Source organism: Mirounga angustirostris, unplaced genomic scaffold, assembly GCF_029215605.1.
Source record: "Mirounga angustirostris isolate CCGP_5_RB_7025 unplaced genomic scaffold, mMirAng1.0.hap1 SCAF_8, whole genome shotgun sequence".
NCBI classification, from domain to species: Eukaryota; Metazoa; Chordata; class Mammalia; order Carnivora; family Phocidae; genus Mirounga; species Mirounga angustirostris.
The window spans coordinates 124,117,463-124,142,480 of NW_026991716.1; the positions used below are offsets into that span (position 1 = coordinate 124,117,463).

Genomic DNA, 25,018 nt, shown 5'->3' on the forward strand with positions numbered 1-25,018 from the left:
TCCGGGGGACTAATATAAGTTCATTTGACTCTGGATATCAAGGTTTTTCATATTCTATTCTTTTTCTTCAAATTTAATTTCTTGTTTACATTCTATTCTTTTTACTCTTACTGGATTTTAAAAGATGATGGCTACACAATTAAAAAAGTATTTTTAGCTGGGACGCCTGGGTGGCTTAGTCGGTTAAGCATCTGCCTTCGGCTCAGGTCATGATCCCAGGATCCTGGGATCGAGTCCCCCATCCAGCTCCTTGCTCAGCAGGGAGCCTGCTTCTCCCTCTCCCTCTGCCTGCCACTCCCCCTGCTTGTGCTCTCACTCACTCTCTGACAAATCAATAAAACCTTTAAAAATATATATTTTTAGCCTTATTACCTTAATGTTGATTTTTCTTTAAACAATCAGCTGATGAAAAGCAATTTTTTTCCCTGCACCAACCAAGATCTTTTCTAACTCTAAAATTGTATTATTCTCAGATTTTTAAGTCATGGTGTATACATTGATAATATAGAAAGTTCACTAATTCTTTAGTTCCTTTTTAAATATTTCACATTTAACCATTTCACGTGTTCAAAGACATATCTTATAAATTTGCTTTCATTTTTTTTCCGTAAATATGTACCATGTGTCTATTTTGAGCACAGCAGCATGGCATGGCAATGAGAACGTTTTTCTTGGCTTTACTTTAAAAGGTCAGCCATCCTTGATCGGATCACTTTCAGGCCATTCCCTCCTTGATTTCCACAGAAAAGTCTACTCATCTTTTCGGTTCCCAGTCAAGTCTCTCACTCCCTGTGAAACATTCCCCAGTCACCTCAGTCAGCGTTGACTGCTCCCCTCCATGGGCTTCCACCTTTGGGCTCTGTTCCCACCTTTGGTCCAGTGCCTCCTCACGTGGGGAGCACCGATTGCATCTGCTTCCCCAGCCATCCTGCTAGCTCCGTAAGGGTGAGAATCCTGTCCTACTGTCTGTGATCTCCCAGGACCTTATATGGTGGGTTCACAGCACTGAGTTAAAGCAGGCCTTGCTGTGCAGTAGTAAAGAGAACCATCTCGGACTTGGAACCCAAGCTCTCCCACTTACGCAGTGTGTCACTTGAGGAAGATGCTTATTTATTCTTTGTCAGTCGTATAATTTAGTCAATAAATCTTTATTTAATCTTTCTGTATATGAATACACCTCCACACACACACATTGGCAAATAATGAGCTAGGTATTTAGTCTCTGTGAGTCTTTTCTCATCTCCAAGATGGGACTGATGATAGTATCTACGTCAGAATTGTCATGAGAATTAGCATGAGCCAAGGCAGGTAAGGTACTTAGCTCAGAGCCTGGCACGCATACACACTCAGTAAATACCAGTGATTGTCAATTCTGCTGTTGATAAAGTGCTCACTAATTTCCACTTTCAGGAGAGAATGAAACACAAGGTAGGTCAGTGGCTAGTTCATTGCTGGGTACTGTTCATCAGACCTTTCACACTGGCATGAGCTATGGGATTTCTGTACCTGAATTGTGCCATTCACTCTTCCATCCCCATGAGTGCAGGGGAAAAAATGGATGAGATAGGAAATGTGTCCTCAATTGTCATGAAATAAGCTTCAGTCCATTAAATTTACTTCGATTCCCAAATAAAATTCTATTATTGAAAACAGTTCAGCTTCAATGATTTAAAAATAAAGAACAAGAAACCTTTTTTATTCCCAGGTTTGTCATTCTGTGTCAGCAGTACATGATACTAATCCTGGCATGGTGAGAGAGAGAGAGAGAGAGACGGAGAAAGAGGGAGAGAGAGTATTGGTATGTTCGGATCAACTCTGTCTGTATGGCCTCACAGTAACTGAGTGAATACTTCCTGACACCATTTTTCAAGGCCCATTATCTACGCTTTTGAAAGATGTTGAATGTCAGTTACCTTATTTGGGTCTATCATGTGCTAAAAAGTGCTGAAATAGCAATTTGATGACCTATAAATATCTCTTGGTGATAAAATACTAGGAATTGAAAATATTGTTAAGAAGAGATTTTAGAGAGAAAGATGGGCAATTCTAAAGCATATTAACTTCCCAAAAGCTCTTTGAGCAGAAATGTTTACTGTTGGTAAAAGCAGTACTCCCTGAGGTCTCCCTACAGCTGGTATCTTCACCCCTAAGAACCTCTTAAATCCTTATCCTCATGCACCTCCATGCTAGCTAATGCCACATTTATACAAATGAACTCTTTATTTTAAGATAGTTTTAGATTTGTAGAAAAGTTGCAAAGATAGATAGTACAGAGAGTTCTCATATACCCCCTACTTACTTTCTCCTGTTGTTCATCTCATGTGTGAGTATAATACATTTGTGACAACCAAAGAACAGGGCATTGGTGCATTACTGTTAACTAAATTCCATAGTTTATTAGGATTTCCCTCATTTTCCCCAAATGCTCTTTTTTGTTGTTGTTTCAGGTGGTATCCAGGATACCACATTGCATTTATTTATCATGTCTCCTTAGCATCCTCTGGTCTCTGATCATTTCTTAGACTTTCCTTGTTTTTAATGACCTTGACAGTTTGAGGTGTATCGGTCAGGTAATTTGTAAATGTCCCTCATTTTGGTTTTGTCTGATGTTTTTCTCATGGTTACAGTGGGGTTATGAGTTTTGAAGTATGATTCTCATCCATCATTTCAAGGGTATATATTATCAACATGACTTACTACTGATGGAATTAATGAAGATCACTTAGCTGAGGTAGTGTTTGTCAATTTTCTCCTCTATAAGGTCACTCCTCCCCCTCCGTTTTATGTTGCAGTCCTTGGAAGGAAGTCCCAATGCGTAGCCCACATTTAAGGAGTGGGGAGTGTTCAGCTCCACTCCCTTGAGATGGAGTGCTTATATAAATTATTTGTAGTTCTTCTGTACAAATTCGTTTTCCCACATTTATTTAATTATTCAATATTTATCTATATTAGTATTATATTATTAACCATTCAGTATTTATATCAGTGTGATATTGTCTGTATCAGTATTCAATATTTATCTGTCAATATTGTATATATTAATTTTATACTTTGGATTATCATCTAATACCACTTTATTTATTTTGTTGCTCAAGTTGTTCCAGCTTTGGCCATTGGGACTCTTTCAGTTGGCTCCTGTGTGACTTTGACATACTCCCATCAGTATGTGTTTTAAGCACTTGCTTACTTTCTGGCACTGTAACATGCTCCCGGCTCATCTAGTATTTTCCTTGCCCTAGCCGTGGAAGCAGCCATTTCAGTAGAGATCTGATTCCTTTTCTTTGAAGAGCACTGTTAGAAACCAAGAACTGAGTGCCAGTGTGCTCACTTGGGGTATTGCTGCTTCTAGGCCTTCTGAATGAACAGAACTAGGAAATACATGTGTGTATACTGAGCTGTATGTACACGTGTATCTCTCTCTCTCTCTCTCCCTCTCTCTCTCTTTCTGTCTATCTGTCTGGCCAAACATGAGTTCATTATGACATTTCCAACCCTAATACAGTGCCGTATGGATCATTCTAGCTACCCCCCCCCTTGCTTATCAATAAGCTCCCTTTCCAGCAGTGAGAAACCTGGCTCCCAACATCGACTGTCCGTTTACTTATTTATTCTATCCCAGTGTACATGGATAGCAGTTTCAAAATTAACTCATACTCTCATGTAATGCCACACACCTTGATTTTTCTGTTCCTTTTCTCTTCCTGTCTGGTGATGATTCATCTTACCCCCCAAAAGGAAGAGATTTGATACAACCCAAAGTAAATTCTGATTAGCAAGAGAGTAAGGATCTCTATTAGTGAACTCAGGACAAGGATAGCCACTTGGCTTCCTTGGAAACCATTATCCAGTCTCATCTGCGATGGCTCAGAGCTTGAGTTTATTCTGATCTTGTTGCCTACTTGGTTCTGTGTCCGGAAATGTATGCCCCTGTATATGATAGTACATATATGAAGGCATTTTTCAGTTGAGAGAGGCCTCAAGTCAGTATAGGAAATAAAGTCAAATCTTCCCTAAACACTGCTCTAAAGTTCTGTGGCCTTTAAAGGGGAAAGTGGCAGACCTATACTGGAAAACATAAAAGCTGTAAAATTCATAAATATTTTAAAATGTTGATCTCAAGTGTGAAAAAGAAACTTCTGATGAAGGACAGGTTACTTTTCAAAACATGAAAGTCAATCAAAATTAGCCTTTAAAACAGGAAATTTAGACTTTCATCTGGGATTTACCTAGCAGTTTGTTCTCATCTGCATGTAAATGTAAGATTCAGGAGACTTGTGAAAATTTTTTTTATTAAATTTCAAACTGATTTTAATGGTAAATGGTTCAAAAGAAAAATTATAGATGTACCAATGGAACTGGCAGTCTCCTAAGTGTTTGGAGGAGAGAAGAGAGTTTATATTCTGTTCATACTACTCAAAAGCAGATGAAAATCCCCTACACATTCATGATTTAATAGAAATACAATGGCGGTGTGGCCAACTCTGCCAACATATGGTTCCTAATTGGAAGTGTAGTTTGCTTTACTAACCCAACAATTACAAAATTACAGATGAATTTATTCAGTCAGAAAAAAGATACGTATGTGTACGCTCTGCTCTGGTCATTGGCACTGGCCCAGGCCCTTTCCAGAGCAGAGATAAAGACTAGAACTGTAGATGCATAATAAAGATAATGGCAGTTAATTTCTTATGCAGCTGTGAATTTAACATTAAGGCTTTAATTCTTCACTCACTCAGTCTCCCCATCTGTCACCTAGAGAATTACTTATTTTTTGTTTTGTTTATTTTTGTTTTCAGGAGAAAAAGTAGATTATTAAGTGGTTTGGATCAAAAGCAGAATTTTTATGGAGTGTCAAGGAACTAGATATGTGGCTTGAGAGAAAAGGAGAAGTAGATGTATGTCTATAGCCACAGAGATGAATTTGAGATAGAAACCCTCATTCCTATGTGTGTAAGAGTCAGCCCTTATATCTTTCACAACATTTAAATTGTACAAAATTAAGCCCTTCAGCATAAAATCTCAAAAAAGAAGAAACACCAGACACTCAGTTCCTCCCTAGGTTTGCCAGTTGTTTGAGGAAGGTAGTTAGACAAGAGTGGAAGTAAAGTAAATCAGGATTTCACATTTTCACTCTGGCTTAGCTTCAAAATCAGTCTGTCCTATATTTCTCTCTGCCTAAACCCTGTCCATATAGGCAGGTAAAATAGGGTCAGAAACCATCTATGGAAGAAACAGTCACTGCAGGATTTGCATTTCTATCTGAAACTAGAATAGGCATCACTAGAGGGAAGAATGGAATTTATCCTTCTTATTTGGAAGGAGCTCATAAGGATTTAGGTATTAGTGTATATTGATTGTATTTTTTCCTTCAGTTTAAGATTTTTCTAGTTCTGCTATGTCAAGTGATTTTTGATTGAGATGTAGACATTTTTATATTATGCTATGGGCTCAAAATCCTGTTGAGTCCTTTTTTTTTTTTTTGAACTGGCTATGTCTGCCACATCTCCAGCATTGGAAGGAAGGGTACTGCCTCATTACTGCCAGGTAGAGGTAGAATTCCAGGTTCCCCACTCATCCTCTGTTGATACCTTATGGTGGAAATGGGGGCAGGGAATGCTCCTCATTACTCTTGGGTATAATGGTATTTCCAGATCCCTGCATGGTCTCCACTGATACCACAGTGGATAGGGCTGGTCTTGTTCCCACTGGGCATTGGTTTGATACCACCCCAATATTTATGAGGATGGAGGAGGAGAGACCCCTCATTACTGCTGGGTAGGGGTGGACAGCCAGGCTCCCATGTGGTTACTACTGACACTGTAGAGGATGGTTCATTACCAGCTGGTGGGCATGAAGTTCCCAACTCCCTCCTTGCTCTTCCCTGAATTCTCTGACAGGGAAGTTGGGGCTTCTTGTTACAATTTCATGAGGGTAGACATCTAGTCTACCCCACTCAGCCTTTGCTGGCATTCATGGTGGTAGTTTCTCTTGTGGTATTTGGCTGGAGTAGAGCAGTTATTGTCTAAAGGTTTTTCATCTTGCTAGGCTGTCCCTTTCTTGCTCTTTTGTCTGGAGAACAGGCTTTTGTTGAGGCTTTTTTGGTCTATGCCTCATGGTGTCTCCAGGTTGGTGACCGCTTCAGCTACAAGTCTGGTATAAATGAGACAAAAAGAAAACCCAGGAATCTCACCTTCATGTTGTTTCTTGGGTCCTGAAGTCTCAGGGTGGTCTACTTTCTTTTCACTTTGCAGAGTCTTCTTATGCTTCGTTTATATATAACATCCAGGGTTTTTAAGTTCTATTTAGCAGGAGGAATAGGAAAATAAGTCTGCTCCATTTTCCTGCAAGCAAAAGTCCTTGCCACTTAGTTTTTCTTTTGTTTTGTTTTTCCCAGTATTTTCTTATGAAAGTTTGAAGACGGAAGAATTACAGTTAATCACCACGTATCCACCCCAATATTTAACACTTAACTTTTTGCTATATATTTTTTTTGAGTATAAGTTTTATTTACTTTATTGTATTTATCCATCTGCCCATTCCATCTGTCTGTTCATTAATTATTTTTGATGGACATCAGTACACTTCACCCCTAAACAATCAGCATGCATATCATTAATTGCATGCAAAATCACTATTTATTTATGGTTTTTTTAAAGGTAAATTTTATATAAAGTAAAATGCATGATATCATAAATACCATTTGATGAGTTGTGTATGATCTATCCCTTATTGAGATAATTTCAGTCACCTCAGTAATTTCCCTTCAAGCCCCTTCTCAACTAATGTTTACTTCCATCTCATTCCAAGAAGCAACTACTGTTCTGATTTTCTTTTTTTTTTGCTATTGTCATAAATTCATTTTGACTCCTTTAGAACTTCACATAAATAGAACCACACGTATGTATTCTGTTGTGCTTGGCTTTTTTTCAGCACAATGTTTTTGAGAGGCATTCATGTTGTTGTATGTATCAGTGGGGGTTTATCATTATTATTATTGCTGAGTGTTATTTCATTGCATGAACAATACCATGGTTTATCCATTCTGGGCTGCTTCCAGTTTTTTGCCATTACCATTTAATAGTAGGAATAACATAAGCCATCATTGTCTACCTTCTGTTTTGAACATAATGCAAGGCAACTTAAGGTTTTGGGCCTTTCTCTGATTAATAAGTTGATTAAGGCACTAAAGATATGTTCTATCACACACAATACCCACATTTTCCACACATTTCTTATTGTTAGCGAAAATTATCAGTTTATTGGGAAGCTGAAAACTTTATTTTTAAATAGAAGTAAAAGATAGTTTTAGATTGTAAAAATTAGAATTTAGCTTCTTGGCACTGCATTTTATTTTGCAAAGGAGAAACAGTGGTTTTAACTACCCCATAACTGTAGTATTCATTACTGAGAATGCCATACTAGCCTCTGGAGGAACATCCTATTTCAGGAATACTTAGAATACTCTCTTCCTCCACAAACTAGTGATGTAGTTGCTGCAGACGGATTCAGCTGTGTTTCACAGACCCTTATTTGTCTGGCCCTACCTATTATGTAAGTCTCTTGCTTCTTTTCTATTTTCCCAAAATGATTATCTACGGGGACTGTAATTTCTGATTGATTGATTTACTGATTGATATTAGGGGAGTTCTACCAGCTAGGGAGTGAGACAAAATAAACTTTACATGAGATTCCAATTAAAGTGGTCATACTTGCTATTAAAGTGCAGGAAGAAACAGATGATGTTGTCTCAAACTTTTTATTACAGCTTTTCTCTGACTTTATTTTTCTTTATACAGTTGATGGACTGGACAAAGCTTCTGTAGCAAATTCGGATGGCCCAACAGCAGGCTCCCAAACGCCTCCCTTCAAGAGAAAGGGGAAACTCTCCACCATCGGTAAAATCTTTAAGCCTTGGAAATGGAGGAAAAAGAAGACCAGTGACAAATTTAGAGAAACCTCAGCAGGTATGAATATCATAACTTTGCTAGAAGATAAGTTGTTAAATTTTTAAAAGATAAAAAATTGTGTCTTGTAGGGCTTTTTTTTTCCCCAGAAAAAAGTCCATATTTGAAATGAAATTAGTTAATTTCAGGATAAAACAACTTAGAGTTCTGATTTGCCTCCTTTTCCACTCACTGACTTTCTAATATATTCTTGTTTTTAACTATATACTTGTAAATTCATATGGAAAACTAGTGTGGAGGGAGGGGAAGGTGAAGGAAGGTGAAATAGAAAATTAGAAGGGAAAATGTTATTTGTCAACATTGTAGCTGAAATATCCATTCCCACACACACAATATTATCTGTCTATCTACTTAGTTCCAGTAGCACAATCCTATTTTTAATTTAAAAGTTTTTTGAATGTTTTTTTGAATGTATTTGTTTCGTGGGCAAAATGTAAATGGCTGTTTGAAGGAAAAGTGTTGCTATATTTTATTGTTAAATTTAAAATTTCCATCATGCCTGTAAGACAAATAAATGGTTTCTGTCCTAAGGGAGTCATAACACTATTGGTGTGAAAATTTATTATTATTATTTTGTGGATTTGTTAAACTTTAAGAATTACATTATTTAGTACCTTTCATATGGACTCATGGAAGAAATTGGCTTTAAACCTCAGGCCCGAATTAAGCCCAATTTAAACAAGTGTCTGGTATCAGTGATATTACCTTTAAGGTAGAAAAGCATTTATCTCTTGATATAAGTTCAGCGTTCTCCATGCTTATTGTCTAATACAGCCACTTCATCAAAATTCCTCATTGCACCAAGGTTAATATTGTCAGTGTATGTGCAGGGTCACAGAGCATATCTTACTGGTCTGTGCTGACATAGGAGCTGGCCTTTAGTTCTAGAGCTGTGAAATAAAATAGAAAATACCTCACGTAGCACAAAGGTATGGAATAGGGACACCAAAGCTTCCTAACAAATTGCTTCTGATGCATTTGCAGCTATGTAACTTCTTTGAGCATTTAATGTTTAAAAAAGAAATAATGATACCATATCTGGGATTTGTTTCAAAATCCTGGGGGTGGGGGTGAGTGTAGATAAAAGAAGATTGGCCACAAGTTGGTAATTGCTTAAGCTTGGCGATGGGTACAGGATGTTTATTATCCTCACGTCTCTACGTGGAGATACTGGAAAATTTCTATAATGAAAAGAGAGGGGGGAAAAAAGAGACTTGGCTTAAGAGGAAATAACAATAGCTTGGTTATTACATTTTCTGTAGTTTCTAATCGGCTTCTTGGATTAGAAGCAGTGGAAAGTGGACAGAGTGCTGTGCTGAGTGAGGACATCTGAGTTCTGGTAGTGTCCTTGCCTCCCAGGTACCATGTGACCTTGAGCAAGTCAGATCAGAGTTGAATGAGTTGAATTCCAAGGTGCTTTCAGTTCCAGATTCTGTTGTCAGTCCTTGACTCCTAATCCCTGGCTGGACATCTTGTTCTCCCTTATTCTTCAGTTGTGAATGGAACCACACCGGTCTTCTTAAGTGTCCCCCTCCCATGTTTCCCTAAGTGTTGAGAGAATCTGGCCCTTCAGGTTACCATGGCTACCCAAGATGGGAGTAGGGCTCCAGACAGTGCCGGTAAGAAAATATTAAGAAGGGAGGATGAAAGTCTCCTTGTTTGTCTAGCTTGCCCTTTACTTGAATCTTGGCTGCTAACTTTTCTCTCCCTAATGTAGAAAAGACAGGCACAAAGAAATTCTCCTTCACTTTTCCTTGTCATCTATTTTTAATATTCAGGCTGTAACCCTGAATATTTAAGAAAAGTCATTTTAAACAGCATTAAGTGTTATTTTATGTTATCCCATATTTGTTGAGGAAAACCTAGCCATCTTTCTATTGTTTTCTTTTCACATTCACATAGGATTTTATATAAGTTTAGCTCCAAAGAGTTATTTGTGGATACTATATCCCTAGTTCCTAAAGACTACCAAACTACATTAACAACCTGAAAAAGTTATTAGATGTTTGTTTTCTTTGCAACAAAATTGTGACATAACAGAATAAAGACAAGCCAAGGAGATATGTTAACAATTCTTTGTGAATTTATCTGCTACATTTGTGTCATTTCTTTCTAAACCCATCTTAATGTCTTACTTGAATTTCGTTAAGATGTTATCAAGTGTCCCATTATAAAATACTTTGTTGTTACCTTATATATATACTTATTTTAAGGCTTAAATTTCTGCTGAGCTTTATGAAGTGTATCAGTAAAGCCTAAAATAAAGGGAGGCACAGTGGTGTAACAGATGTTTTATTCACATTGAGGAAAGATGTCACATCTAGAGGAAAACTGATGCATTTGGAAATAACTAAGAGAAAGGTGTTTTCTTCTTTAATAAATTGTCTCAAACAGTGAACTCTAGTTGTTTGGATATGACCAAGGCCATGTGCTGTCTGGCATACTATAAAGTACGCCTTAGGCACGTCCCACAATATGTTGGGATCTGAAAGAAGATGCATTTCTTCCAAGAAAAGTAAATCTTTGTTTTTCCTTCCCCTAAACTCCTGGCGTTATAGTCACATGGCTATGAATCTTACTGCGTTCTGCTACCTAGTGATTAATGCTGCTTTTCCTAGTCTGGGTTTCTGTTGTAGGAATTTTTAATTGGTAACAGAGAGGATGCAACACTGATTTATTAATGCCATCGTAATCAGTGCCATTGTACTCATATGTTTGCTGTGGTGGTGGTAGTAAAGAAGGATCCTAGTTGGTGGAGCATGTGAGTCTTGATCTCGGGGTATGAATTTAAGCCCCACATTGGGTGTAGAGATTACTTAAAGATAAAAATCTAAAAAGAGAGAGAGAGAGAGAGAAGTGTCCTGTCCTCTGCTTGCTTTGGTAGTCCTTGAGCCAGCTATATTTTGGAAGGCCATCTTGTCCTATAAGTCAGGCTGGGCCTAGGCCCCAACTTCAAGTTCTCTGGCCTTGTTTTAAAGTGGAAAGTTACCTGTCTCTTCAACTCTGTGTAGGCTGGTCCACAGACTGTTGAGTCTAGGGCAGGAGAGCAGTCTTCTTTCCATTTACTTTCCCCAGTGCCTCTTTTCTTCACTCTTCATCTCCTGAGCTAGAGGGCCCTTCTCTGGTCCCAACTTTGCTCTCAGTTACATCCCTTCTATGTCTTTAGAACTCAAAATGTTATTTACACTTCTTTTCCTACATAATTATTTCTTCCTGGTTTTTTTCTTTCTTTTTTTTGGTGTGTGGGGGGGTGGTGCCGTGTGTGTAGTGGCTGAGGTTCCTCCCTCTGGATCCTTAAATATATTTCCATCTCCACAAAGATAAGAATACAAACAAATCCCCTGTCTAAACAACACTTGTTCCTCCAACTTCTGCAGAGTCTGTTGCCATCAAGACCAAACATCTTGAAAATCCAGCCAATGTCACTGCTTCCACATCCTCTCCACACTATCATTCCTCTCCCTCTGCCATCTCCGCCTGCATCCAGCACTCCACTGATGACACTCCAAGCCTCCCAATCGGGAAATTCAGAGTCGCTCTCTCATTTTCATCCATCCCAACTGCTGCAGCATTTGCCATGACTGGTTGGTCTTCCCTTGATTTACAAAAGCTGTCATTATCTTGGTTGTCTTTGACTTTTCTTGCTGCCTTTTGCCTCCTCTTTCCCCCTTCTCCTGTCCCCTAAACCTTTGAGGGAGTTTGCTACGTGTCTTAGCCCTTCCCTTTCTTTGTGCTCTTTCTCATCATGCCATCTCTTCTCAGTACCCACATCTCTCAAGCCGAGTCTCCACCCAAGACCTAGGCATATCTACCCAAGCACTTGACGGGTAGCAATGCCTAAGGAGTGCATGTTAACTCGAAATCCATTCCTAAGGTCTACATATATCTGCACTGAAAACGTGATGCATGCAAGTATTATTCTGGAGTCAGATATTCTGGAGTGAGTGAGCAAGCAAGGTTCCTGCCCTCCTGGAGCTTTCATTCTAGAGAGGTAGATGCTATGAATGGGCACAGAGTGAGAGAAGAGGGAGTGGAAAAGTACTATGTACAAAATCCATTTCAAAGCAAAACAGATCCCTTGCCAATCCCAGCTATCTGTGCTGTTACAGACATGGCTTTATTTGGCATCCAGACTTGGAACCATAGAGTCCTTTGACTCTTCCTTGCCTCTTCCTTGCCTCTTACCATCTTCTACATTCCATTAGTTCCTAAAACCTTTCATGTGTTTTCTCCCGATACAGGGTCTCTCACATTAGCCTTTCTTCTCAATCCGTATTATCTGGTCCTTATCACTCTATTATTGCAGGTAGCCTCTTGGTTATATTTAGGTATTAGCTGTACCAGCTATAGAAAACTAGAGAATGCTAGAGAAGGTAGGGAGAAGGTGAGGTTCTGGCAGTAAATCTGCCCACAGGAGAAACTGACCTAGCTGGTGAGGCTGACAGTGAAGGTTCAGGATGCCAGAGGCTGTCAGGAACCCCAGGTAACCAAGATGACAACTTTCCAAGTCTCAGGCCAGGCAAATAGAGCAATGGGTATTTCACACTAAAATGGCTTGTGTTCTGCCTGATAGGGTAGAATAAGAGAGCATCCAGGTAAGTGAGAGTGGGAAATCCAGGTAGACCTTAGTAGCCAGGGTATTCTAAATTACTTAGGTGGTAGTACTCATGAGCAGATGGTGCCTGGTACAGGAATCAGAAAGACTCAAAGAGAGACCCTCTCCTTTTTTTTTTTTTTTTTTTCCAAAGGAACCAGGGAATAGAACTGGTAACTAAGACAAGAAGTTACCAAAGGATTCAGGACAGAAACTTGCTGTATGAAGTGGAACACAGGGAATGGGTTTGAGGGAGTGGTCCCTTCAGGCCCCAAACCTCAAGTGCTGGAGCTCCTGTTGCTAAAATGGTACAGCGCAAGAGCTGGGTGACCAGAAAGAACAAGGATTATTGTGGATTTGGAGAAATAGGTAGGCAAACTACCCATCCCTACCCTCTCTCCTCTAGGTCAACTTAGATACCATTATGAGGGAATCTCTTCAGGTGGAACTTTGGTCCTGTCGGTCCTTGGCTTAAAGTATGACTGACCCCACATTGTTTCCTAAGTGAATTCCAGACTCTTAAGCTCTCCTCAGTGTAACCCACACTGACCTTTTCTGTCACTTTCCTGTCAGTCACTTACATTGGATTTCAGTCACACAGGGTCACCACTTACTGAGCATGCCCCCAAAGCCTTCTTGTCCCCAAGCCTCTCTTCCTTTCTTCTTTCTTCTTGCTCTGAGCATCATCGTCTTATAGCTACACCTGGGGAGATACCATGTCATGCAAGGGTCATGACACAGCTCTTCTTTCCTGAAGATATTCTTTTTTTAAGTAGGCTCCATGCCCAGTGTGGAGCCCAATGTGGGTCTTGAACTCATGACCTTGAGATCAAGACTTGAGCTGTGATAAGAGTTGGACGCCCAACTGACTGAGCCACCAAGGCACCCCTTTCCTGAATATACTCTTTTTTTTTTTTTTTTTTAAGATTTTATTCATTTATTTGTGAGAGAGAGAGCATGAGCAGGGGTGGGACTCTCCGCTGAGCAGGGAGCCAGGCTCGATCCCAGGACCCTGAGATCATGACCTGAGGCAAAAGCAGATGCTTAACTGACTGACCCTTCCTGAAGATACTCTTAACCTTGATTCTCTATCAACAGAGTAGGAACTTCCCCTCCTTTGCTTGTAATTCTGTTAAGATATGTATACTTTGACTTTTCTAGTTTATGTGTCTGCTTCTAATTTGCTATGTAAAATATTGAAGGTCAGAGACTATCTCATTCACTTTTGCCCCACTTCAGAAAGTACTTTATATAATAATTTATACCTAGTATGTACGTTTTTTTTTTAGAGAGAGAGCTCAAGCATGAGCGGGGAGAGGCAGAGGGAGAAGGTGAGATAGAATCTTAAGCAGGCTCCACGCCCAGCACAGACCCCGATGATGGGCTCTATCTCACAACCCTGAGATCATGACCTGAGCCAAAATCAAGAGTTGGACACTTAACCGACTGAACCACCCAGGCGCCCCCCAATATGTACACTTAAATGGGCCTTGAATTGCTTATTTATTGAATATCCACTATAACTAAAAATACGCACTGGGTGCTTTAGGACTTTGTAAAAGAAATTAAAGATTGAAAAATCATAATGGGAAAGAGAAAGACAATAAATTAAAATACTAACCAAAAACATGTACTCACAATTGCAACCATGTACAACTATTAAGAAGCCAACAAAATAATTAGGGAAAATTTCTCTTTCCTATCTTTGCCCTTATTTTAAAAGAAACTTATACTCCTAAATAAAGACATTTATCTTCATTATAATCATGACTTTTTTACTTGTGTTGTCAGTAATGCAGAAGGAATGCCTGCCTAGATTTTTAGATAACATTGTTGGAAGTTATCAGCATTCTAAGAATCAGAGTAATCTGTAGAGAGTCCTCTGGTAAAAACTTTAATGTACTGGTACTCTGCATTCTGTAATAATAATAATGTCTAATTTTTACTGAATGCTATCATATGCTAGGTTCTGCTCCAAGAACTTTATTCACATTAACTCATTTAATCATCAAAGCTTACGAAGTTTCAGTGCTACTGTTATCTCAGTTTTACTGATGAGGACACTAAGGTCGGAAAAATCAAATGACTTGCCCTCGGGCATACCTGGTAGGAGGCAAACACGATATCTGAACCCAAGCAGTGTCGTGCCCAGCCAGTACTTCTGACCATTACACTATGTTGTATCTCTGGAAGATAACTTCATACCCGGATCACTAAGGATTGATCACTGAAAGGTGATTCTACTGTGTGGGTTTGCTTCATATCCTAGAGTTTTTGCTGTGAGAAGGATTTGGTCTGAAGAATAATTTTGATTCTACTTACCTGACTAATTTTAGCAGCGTATGCATAGAAAAATGGTTGACAAGGGTCAAAATTATGTTTGGTCCTATTAAAAATCATGTTCTCTGTAACCATAGAGGCATAATGTTGCTGCGTGGGATTATTTTCTTTATCTAGAAAGTAGGGCAAAGTTAGAAGATTTGCATAGGGTGATATTTGTTAAGGACTGGTCTGATTGCATAATAAACAACAGCATTTTGGTTTCATCTATCTTGTTCCACTAAGAAGATGGAAGTACTTTCGTGTATCATTCACCCTAACACCACCTTGCAGCAAGGGAAGAGAATCTCTCCCTTTCCCAATTTACTATAGCAGAAGGAAGTTACATAATCAGCCAAAGACCACACAGCACAACCAGGTCCACATAGCGCTCCTTGCTGATACATTAGACAACACTCATTTGTCTTCTCAACAGATGTTTACTGAGCATCCACATCTACTATGTTTCAGGTACTGTTATAGACTCTAGTGATACAGCAGAGAACTAAAGAGACAATCCTGCCTTCCCTTAATGGCGCTTATATTCTAGTAGGGATAGGAGGCAGAAAGTCAACCCCCAACGTTAGAAAATGAGAAGAAAAAACATAAAGCAAGAAACAGGGAGTATAGGAGGTAAGTTACAGTTTAAAATGTGGTGGTCAGAGAAACTTTACTCGGAAAACAACATTTGAACAAAGACAGGAGGGAGGGAAAGAAAAGTACTCAGGGAAATCCTATTAAGTAGTCACATGTGTTAGAGCATGGATTTCCTTCTATCTAACAATGGTGTCAATATACTGAATGTAGTTCGTTATGAACTTTATCCAGTCTCTTAATGATTAAAATATCTCACATTCATGAACCTCATGGTTGTTAATCTTGGTATCTATTGCTGGCACCATGGCTCCTAACAAATCATGTCATTTCACTCTATACAATTCTAGGAGAGAAGCAGGAATCCAGGAAAGGAATTTAACTCTGTATTATAAATGTTTGGTTATGGCTTCCTTTCTTAAGTTAGAATTTAGGAGCCAGATTTTGACAGGGCATCAGAAATCCAGCTTTATGGAGTCTGAGTGTAGAATCCCTCATATGTTGGTTTTTTGGTGGATTTGAGTATCAAGTCCTGCAGAGAATGCTTTTATAAACTGACACAATAATGTGTGATCGCCTCTGTGGGTAAACAGTCCCTAACTCACATGCCAGTGGTATCTGCAATACTGATTTGTTATATTACTTGGAATGACAAGTATATTCCCAAATTAATTTACAAATTCACTTTGGTCCACAATACACCTGAAGCTGGGCACTATTAAAACATATTCACATACAGCCAAACACTACTTACTGGAACTCTAGGAAAATATCTTCTGACTTTTCAATTGAATGAGAATTTGAGGGCTGTAGAATACCATACCTTTCATCTGGGTCTGTCCCCAAGGCAGGAATGTCCACTGTCTCCAGCAAACCTGACAACATGTAATCATTCCACTTCTGAGCTCCTGATTTCTCGCTCTAATTATTGAGGAAAGTTTCTTTTACATTGAGCCGAAACAAATTCTCTCCAATTTTTCTAGCTATGCCCTGCCACTAATATATATATATTTATACATATCTCCAAATCACAGTGTTATGTGATGGTCCTTCCATCTTTCCGTAAAGTTCTTTCATCCCCTTGATGTGTTTTCAGTTCGGAGTTTCTCACCATGGGGCCATATTAAATTGTCTAGATTATTTAGTACATTTTTGTTGAGTACCAGGCCCAAGGCAGTATGTTCTGAGGACACAGTGATGAACAAGCCTGACGAGGTCCCGGCTCTCACAGAGCCCACAGGGTACCAGACTTCATGTTCCCTTTCTTAGCCATTTTAATGCCAAGATAACACCATGACTTCCTCCCAGATTGTTATGATTGCACTTCATCAACCATGTTTTTTATATTTAGAATTGCATCTACAGTAGGAATTCATCTTGTTATTAAAATGATAAGAATTTGTCAGTAGGAATGAAATATCTTTTGCTCACTTAATGTTCTATGTATAGAAAAAGAGCCAAATCCTCCAAGCTGGGTGATCCATTTTACCCCCTTCTAACAATGTGCTGTGTATGTCCTTTCTGTATAACCACTTCTACATATTCTCCAACATATGTCTCCCTCAGTTGTGTGTTTCCCTGACAGTGTCCAGCTGGGTGTGCTCCCTCCCGACATTAGACCTCCCCCTTGGATCAGATCTGACTCTTTCAAGTTATCAGGAATCCTGTCCCACCACATCTCAAACAGTTATTTTCCTGGGTTGACCCCCCAGATCTCCTTTCTGTAGTACTTTTCTGCCTCTGCACCCATTCATATTGTGCCCACACTTCTGGGATGTTATTTTCTCTGAAAGCACCGGAAATCTCTGCTGCTGTGTCTTCTGTCCTAGCTGCTGTCTCCCATGGGACCTGATTTTAGACCGTTATCTGAGTGTTTTCCTCCCTCTCTAACTCAGCTTTAAGGTCCTCTTCACTAGGCCAATCCAGTCTCCACCCGGCATATCACTCCTTTTTCCGTGGAATGGGCCTCACAGGCTGGCATTACTGTACAGATGTTAAGGTCTGCAAAACCAGACCTTGATTTGACAACATCAGTTCCAGCAGCTACTCCCTTCGGTTGTCCACTCCACTCTTTGTATGTCATGATTTCAGCCAGACGGTTAGAAAACCACCCCTGGCCTTCCACACCTTTCTGTTTCCTCCTCAGAACTTCTGACTGGATGGGCTGTCCAGTTGCTTCTGGGGAAGACAATCATTCTTGTTAAAAATCAGTAGAATGGGGTTTGAGGAGTCTCGGCATGGCCTCCTTCAGGTCCTAAGAAACACATTATGAGAAGACAGCTTTCCTTCGGAGGAGCCACCCCGGTCTCCGTGAGGCGCCATCCTGAGCTCACACATCAGTAAGAGCTCCTTGGTGACCACCATGTGACTCTTCCTGCCGGCCCTGCTGAGCCTTCCTTGTTGTTCATTCACACAGCACATACTCACCGACCTCCTCCTGTGAGCCTACATGCTCCTCAATGCTCCAAGAATACAGTAGTTAACAAAGGGGGAGGTTTCTTGAGGCTTGTGAAGCTTGTCCTTCAGTGTCTCAGGCGTACCGTTCTTCTCAGCTGTCCACATTGCACGTCAGCCTTTCCCTCTCTGGGTTCCCCATTTTTCTCCTGTCAACCTCTTAACTACAGTTTTGATTCCTCTTTTCTTTCTCAAAACATTTCTCTTTGTGCCTTCCTTAACTCTACCGTTTTTCCACTCCTGCTACTTATCTTGTACCTTTCCCAGATCAGAGCAAAGAGAGATGTTCCCTAACTCCTTTTACCTTCACATTGTGGGGTGGGGGGGAACTGGTTTATGTTTATAGCTCGCCTATTGGGGGCTTCTCTGACGAAGAAAAGCAGAGGTCACAGCTGAGAGATCACTGGAATGGTTTTTGCATGGTCCAGACCTCATAGCCTCCAGGCTACCTGTGGCTGTTTTTGGCAGCCCCTTTGGAAACATTTCCTGTAAACTTCCCCCAGCAAAGCGGGGCCCTAGGAATGAAGCTTTTCACTGAGCACTGGTTTGTGCTTGTGTGTCAAACCTTAGCCCTTTCAGAAAACACAAATAGGTTTTTGATTTTTCCAAACCTTTTCTCTGCCTTGCCTCTCTTTTTGACCATGACCATGGGCCAATGAGCCTATATAGTCCACAGACAAATATAGTGGCTATTCCTGACAACTCTGACGCTGGACGCCTGAGATGTTCTTAGAAGTAGGAGTTGTGTTTGGCTTAGGTTGGAGGCAAATATACAAACAAACTACTAACTAGTTCACTATTACTGCATTTGTGATCATGACTTTCCCAGAAGAGGTCATTTCTTGGTCATTCACCACTCTGGTATTTTTTACTTTGAGGGGAGTGTGTGTGTGTGTGTGTGTGTGTGTAGTTCTGTGAATTTTAATATATGTATGTTTTGTGTAACTACCACCATTATCAGGATATGTCCCAGATCCATCCCTCCCCAGTCCTCCCGCCCCATCCTCTTACAGTCATACCCCCCCTCCCCTTGGCCACCTCCCCCCGCTCCTAACTTCTGGCAATCACTGCTCTGTTCTTCACTATCATTTTGTTGTTTCAAGGACATCATAAAAATTGAAATCATTCAGTATGAAATGTTTTGAGACTGGCTTTCTTCACTCACCTTTTCACCTTTGAGAGTCATCTGGGATGTTGTGTGTACGAGTCGATCCTTTCCATTGTTGGTTGATACTCTGTGCTGTGGATGTACTCTGTTCATTTATCCATTCACCTGTTGAAGGACGTAGATTGTTTCCAGTTCGGGGTGATTATGAATAGAGCTGCTATAAATATTCACATACAGGCTTTTGTGTGAACAAAAGTTTGCATTTCTCTAGGGAAAACATGTAGGAGTGAGATTTTTGAGTCATACACTAAATGCATGTTTAACTTTATAAATAACTGCCACAGACTATTTTCTAGAGTTCTGCATTCCTTACCAGCAATGTAGGAAGGTTCCAATTGCTCCATATCCTTGTCAGCACTTGGTATTGTCATTATTATTTTTTATTGTCGTAAAAAGACCTATCATAAAATGTACTGTCTAAACCATTTTTAAATGTACAGCTCAGAAATGTAAAGCATATTTACAGTGTTATGTAACAGATCTCCAGAACTTTTTCATCTTACAGAGCTGAGACTCTATACCTATTGAACAACTCCCCACTCCCCCCTCCCCACCTCCTGGTAATCACCATTGTACTTCCTATATGTATGAAGGTGACTACTTTAGTATATTTCATATAAATGGGATCATACAGTAGTTTTCCTATTAGGACTGATTTATTTCACTCAGCATAAAATATCCTCAAGGTTCATTCATGTTGAAGCATGTGTCAGCATTTCCTTTCTTTTTATGATTATACAGTATTTTATTGTATGTATATGCCACATTTTGTTTATCTATTCATCTGTCAATAGACTTTTGGGTTCCTTCCACCTCTTGGTTGTTGTGAATAGTGCTGCTGTGAACACGGATGTGCTGTCTTTATTATTTTAGCCATTCTAGTAGGTATGTAGCAGTATTTTATCATTGTTTTAATTTGCATTTCCCTAATGGCTAATGATGTTCAACTATTTTTAGTGTACATTTCTGCCATCCATGTATCCTCCTTGGTAAAAGTTCTGTTCAGATCTTTTGCCTGTTTTGTAATTGGGTTATTTGTTTTCTTACTATTGAATTTTGAGAGTTCTTTATATATTCTGGATATAAGTTCTTTGTTGGATATGTGATTGCAAATATTTTCTCCCAGTCTGTAGTTTGGCTTTTTATTCTCTTAATCTCTTTTGCAGAACAAAAATTCTTAATTTTGATGAAGTTCAGCTCATCAGTTATTCTTTATAGGTCATGTTTTTTGTGTTGTGTCTGTTTGCCTAACCTCAGATCACAAAGAATTTCTTCTGTGTTTTCTTCTAAAAGTTTTATAGTTTTATGTTTTACCTTTACGATCAATTTTGGGGTAATTTTTATGTAAGGTATAAGGTTTAGGTTAAGGTTTGTTTTTGCATATAAATGCCCAGTTATTTTAATACCATTTGTTGAAAAGACTATCCTTTCCCCGTTCAATCACCTTTGTATCATTTTAAAAATCAAAAACCATATTTTTCTTCCATATACTTCTCTTTGATAAATATCTGTTCAAGTCTTCTGGCCAATTTTTATTGAGCGATTTCTCTTCTTAATGTTGAGTTTTGAGAGTACTTTACCTAATCTAGATATAATCCCTTTATCAGATACTTTATTAAAGATATTTTTTGCCAGACTGCAGCTTGTTTGTTCTTTCTTTAAGTGTCTGTTACAGAGCAAAGGCCTTAATTCTTAAGAAATACAATTTATTACTTCTTTCTTTCAGGATCATGTTTTTGGCGTCATTTTAAGAACTTTCAAGAGCATTTGTTGAAAAGACTATCCTTTCTCCATTGAATTGCCTTTGTGTCTTTGCCAAAAATTAATTGGCCACATGGTCTTTGTCAAAAATTAAGACTCACATCTGTGTAGGTTTATTTCTGGACTCACTATTCTGTTCTCTTAATCTGTGTGTCTATTCCTTCACTGATATCATGCTATCTTGATTAGTATAAGTCTGAAAATTAGATACTGTAATATTTCCAACTCCATTCTTCATTTTTAAAATTGTTTTGACTAGTTTCTTTGCCTTTTCATACAAATTTTGGTATCAGATTGTTTATATTCTCAAAGTTTCCTGCTGGGATTTTTATTGGAATTACATTAAATCTATATTGCAATTTGTGTAGAGTTGATATCTTTACTATGGTTACTTTCCCAGTATGAACTGGTATGTCTATCCATTTAATTAGCTCTTTTATTTCTTTCATTAGCATTTTGAAGTGTTTGGAAAACAGTATTAGGTTTATACCTAAATATTTCTTTCCTTTTAAAAAACTATTATAAATATATATGTGTTTTTTTTTTTAATTCTGTTTCCAATTATTCATTGCTAGTTTACAGAAATACAATTGTATCATGCTACCTTGCTAAATTTATTTATTAGCTTTAGTGAAGATTCCTTGGGATTTTCTATGTAGACGATTATATCGTCTGTGATTAGGCATGGTTTTATTTCTGCCTTTCAATCTGTATGTCTTTTATATCTTTTCTTGCCTAACTAGGACTTCCAGTATAATAGTAAATAAGAGTGGTAAATGGGACATCCTTGTCTTTTTCCCATTCTTAGACGGACTTTCATTAAGTATGGTGTTAGCCGAAGGTTTTTTTGCAGATGCACCTTATCAAGTTGAGCAGGTTCCCTTATATTCCTGATTTTCTGGGAGTATTTATTATGAACAAATTTTGAAAGTCTCAAATGCTCTTTCTGTATCAGTTGATATGACCATGTGGTTTTTCTTCTTTGGACCACATTATTATGATAGATTACACTGATAGATTTTTAAATATTGAATCGGTTTTGCATCCCTGAGGTAAACCCCATTGAGTTGTGTGTATTATTCTTTCCCTATGTTGCTGGATTTTACTTGATAATATTTTGTGTAGGATTTGTGATATTTGTCTGTTGTTTTCCTTTCTTGTACTATTTTTGGTTTTGGTATTAGGATGTTGTGCTGACCTCTCATGAGTCCTTTCTATTCTTTGAAAAGATTGTGTAGAATTGGTGTTATTTCTTCTTTAAATGTTTGATAGAATTTACCAGTGAAAGAATCTGAGCCTAAAGATTTCTTTTTTAAAAAGATTTTAAACAGCAAATTAGATTTCTTTAATGGGTACATGATCATTAAGGTTCTCTCTTTTTTTTTTTTTAAAGATTTTATTTATTTATTTTTTATTTGAGAGAGAGAGAGAGAGAGAGAAACAGCATGAGAGGGGATAGGGTCAGAGGGAGAAGCAGGCTCCCCGCTGAGCCGGGAGCCCGATGCGGGGCTAGATCCCAGGACTCCGGGATCATGACCTGAGCCGAAGGCAGTCACTCAACCAACTGAGCCACCCAGGCGCCCAAGGTTCTCTCTTTTATCTTGGATGACTTTTGTTAGGACCTCTAGTGCATCAAAAGAAGTCTCTTCCTCCAGATTTCCTTATGGTTAACCAGCTACTTCAACTCCTTCAGTGAAGTCCCGTGTTTAAATGCTAACTTCTCAATGAGGTCTGCCTTCAGTCTTTATGCTGAATCTCTCCTCTCCCCCAGCACTTTTTCTTTAACAGCTTTTTTGAGATATAATTCATATGCCATACAATTCACCCGTTTTACATGTCTAATTCAGTGGTTTTTCATACTATTTACAAACTGTGCAACTAGCAGCACAATTAATTTTAAACATTTTCATCACCCTAAAAAGAAACCCCCTCGAGCAGTCACTCCCCCCGCTTCCCCTGACTTCTGTTTTCTATCTTGGTAGGTTGGCTTATTCTTCATGTTTCCTATAAATGGAATCATACAATAGATATGTGGCCATGTGTGACTGGCTTCTTTCACTTAGCGTAATGTTTTTAAGATTCATCCATATTGTAACATGCATCAATATTTAATTTCGTTTTATTGTCAAATAATATTCCATTGTATGAATATATCGTATTTTATTTATCCATCCCTCATCAGTTGATGGACATGTGTTTGGGTTGTTTCTATTTTGGCTATTGTGAATAATGCTGCTGTGAACATTTGTATACAAGTTTTTGTATAGACACATATTTTCACTTCTCTTGGTTATACATCTAGAAATGGAATTGCTGAATCATATGGTAATTCAATGTTTAACATTTTGAGGAACTGCCAAGACTGTTTTCCAAAGCAGCTGCACCATTTTACATTCCCATCAGCAGTGTATGAGGGTTCTAATTTCTCCACAGGCTGGACAGCATTTGTTATTATCTGTCTATTTTATTATTGCCATCCTAGTGGGTGTAGTAAAGTAGGTCCCCCCAGCACTCTCGGTTCTCTTTTTCTGCCCTGCCTTGTTCTTTCCACAGTACGTCTTACTTTTTTTTCTTTTCTTTTTTAAGATTTATTTATTTATTTGAGAGAGAGAAAAAGAGAGAGGTGGGGAGGGGCAGAGGCAGAGAGAGAAACTTTAGCAGACTCTGGGCTTAGTGTGAAGCCTGACGCAGGGCTCGATCTCAAGACCCTGAGATTATGAGCTGAGCTGAAACCAAGAGTCGGATGCTTAACTGACTGTGCCACCCAAAAGCCCCCACATCATACCTTCTAACATGTATCAATTATTTGTGTTGTTCATTAACTGGTCTCCCTTCACACTAGATTATAAATTCCATGAGCATCGGGAATTTTTTTTTCCTCTTTGATAAAATCCAAGAGCAACTAGAATAGTGTCTGGCTTATGTTAAAGCATTTAGTAAATGTTTGTTGAATGAATTAATTAATGAGGGGCTCTTGATAGGCCTTACCGTATTCCATATATATGGTGTTTGCCAGTGAATGTGATTTGGAAAGTGCTGGAATTGGGGGGGTGGCAATTATACCAGTTTTTAATTCTTTCTTAGTGTTTATATCATTGAGAGCTGCTTAAGAGCCTTAGGAATTGAGAAGCCAAAATAGACAAAATTAATATTTCACCAAATTTAATGGACAGGATGGGGTCCCATTCCCTCAGGAATGGATAATGAACTTAAGTAACTGTTTACTGTCTGTTCTGTATGGCAAAAACCTTTAAAAGGCCAATGTGAAGACATCATTGATATGAAAAGGAGGTTTGGGTTGTGTTTTAGTTCAGCCATTTCTGTACCTGTGTATTTTATAAGTGAAGCTAATTAGACCAAATGGTGTTAAAAATTCTGTGGAGAAGAGAGAGAACATACAATAATTTTATCATACAGACTTTTTCTGAAATTCTTTTATTCTGTTTTCCTAAAGACATATAATGGCATTAAAACAAATTTCCTCTCTATGCATAAAAAATGAAGGAGACTAACTATTCCTCTTCATTTTTTTTTTCTCCCAGTAGAATGAATATTTTTCTTGTTTCACTCTTCCCACATATAGATGGATGGAAAGAGTCATTAAGGCCCCACCTTTTTATTTATGGAGGATTTATTATTCATTATAGATCTATTCCGGGGATAAATCCCATTTATGGGAAAGAATAATGTGAGTGCTAACTTTCTGTATATTTTTCATAATAGAAATTAGTGGTTTCATAAATAGGAAAACCTTCCATCATGGGTTTAAATTAGCCAGCTGCATAATGAATGGCCAAACCATTAGGACCCACCTTCTTTAGATACGTAGAAACCAGAAAAATCTTATTTCTAAATGGAGTGGAGGAGATTCCCTTGCCTCCTGTCCGTTCTAGAAAATGCGATATTGTTTGTTTAATCCAAGCTAAGCTTTATTTAAATTTGTTGAGCCATAGAGCAGACTGAGATTTCAGGCCTGTAGCCTCTCCCAGGGGGAGGTAGGCTCTGCTAGGGCAAGTGAGCTCAGGTAAGCAAGGCATTTTCACTGAGCATTCTATGCAAACCTTCTCAAGTGAGCCGTGGACACTACTGATTTCTGATTGTAAATGACATTATTTTAAAGAATCACACCCACTAGAATGGAATATAGAATTGTTAACTTGCATT

The 25,018-nt window shown here is 38.7% G+C and overlaps 1 protein-coding gene across 10 annotated transcripts in view; it reads left to right on the forward strand.

Annotated features, from left to right (window-relative positions):
• Nucleotides 1–25,018, forward strand: part of PHACTR2 (phosphatase and actin regulator 2) — a 269,242-nt gene that overhangs the window by 159,314 nt on the left and 84,910 nt on the right. For all 10 annotated transcript variants that reach the window (XR_010413801.1, XM_054505576.2, XM_045865665.3 and 7 more), the window contains one exon: nucleotides 7,797–7,964. Coding sequence is in view for 8 of the 10 variants with exons in the window: in XM_054505576.2 (XP_054361551.2) it covers nucleotides 7,797–7,964 (168 nt within the window). In the remaining 2 variants the exon portion in view is untranslated. The remainder of the gene's footprint in view (nucleotides 1–7,796; nucleotides 7,965–25,018) is intronic.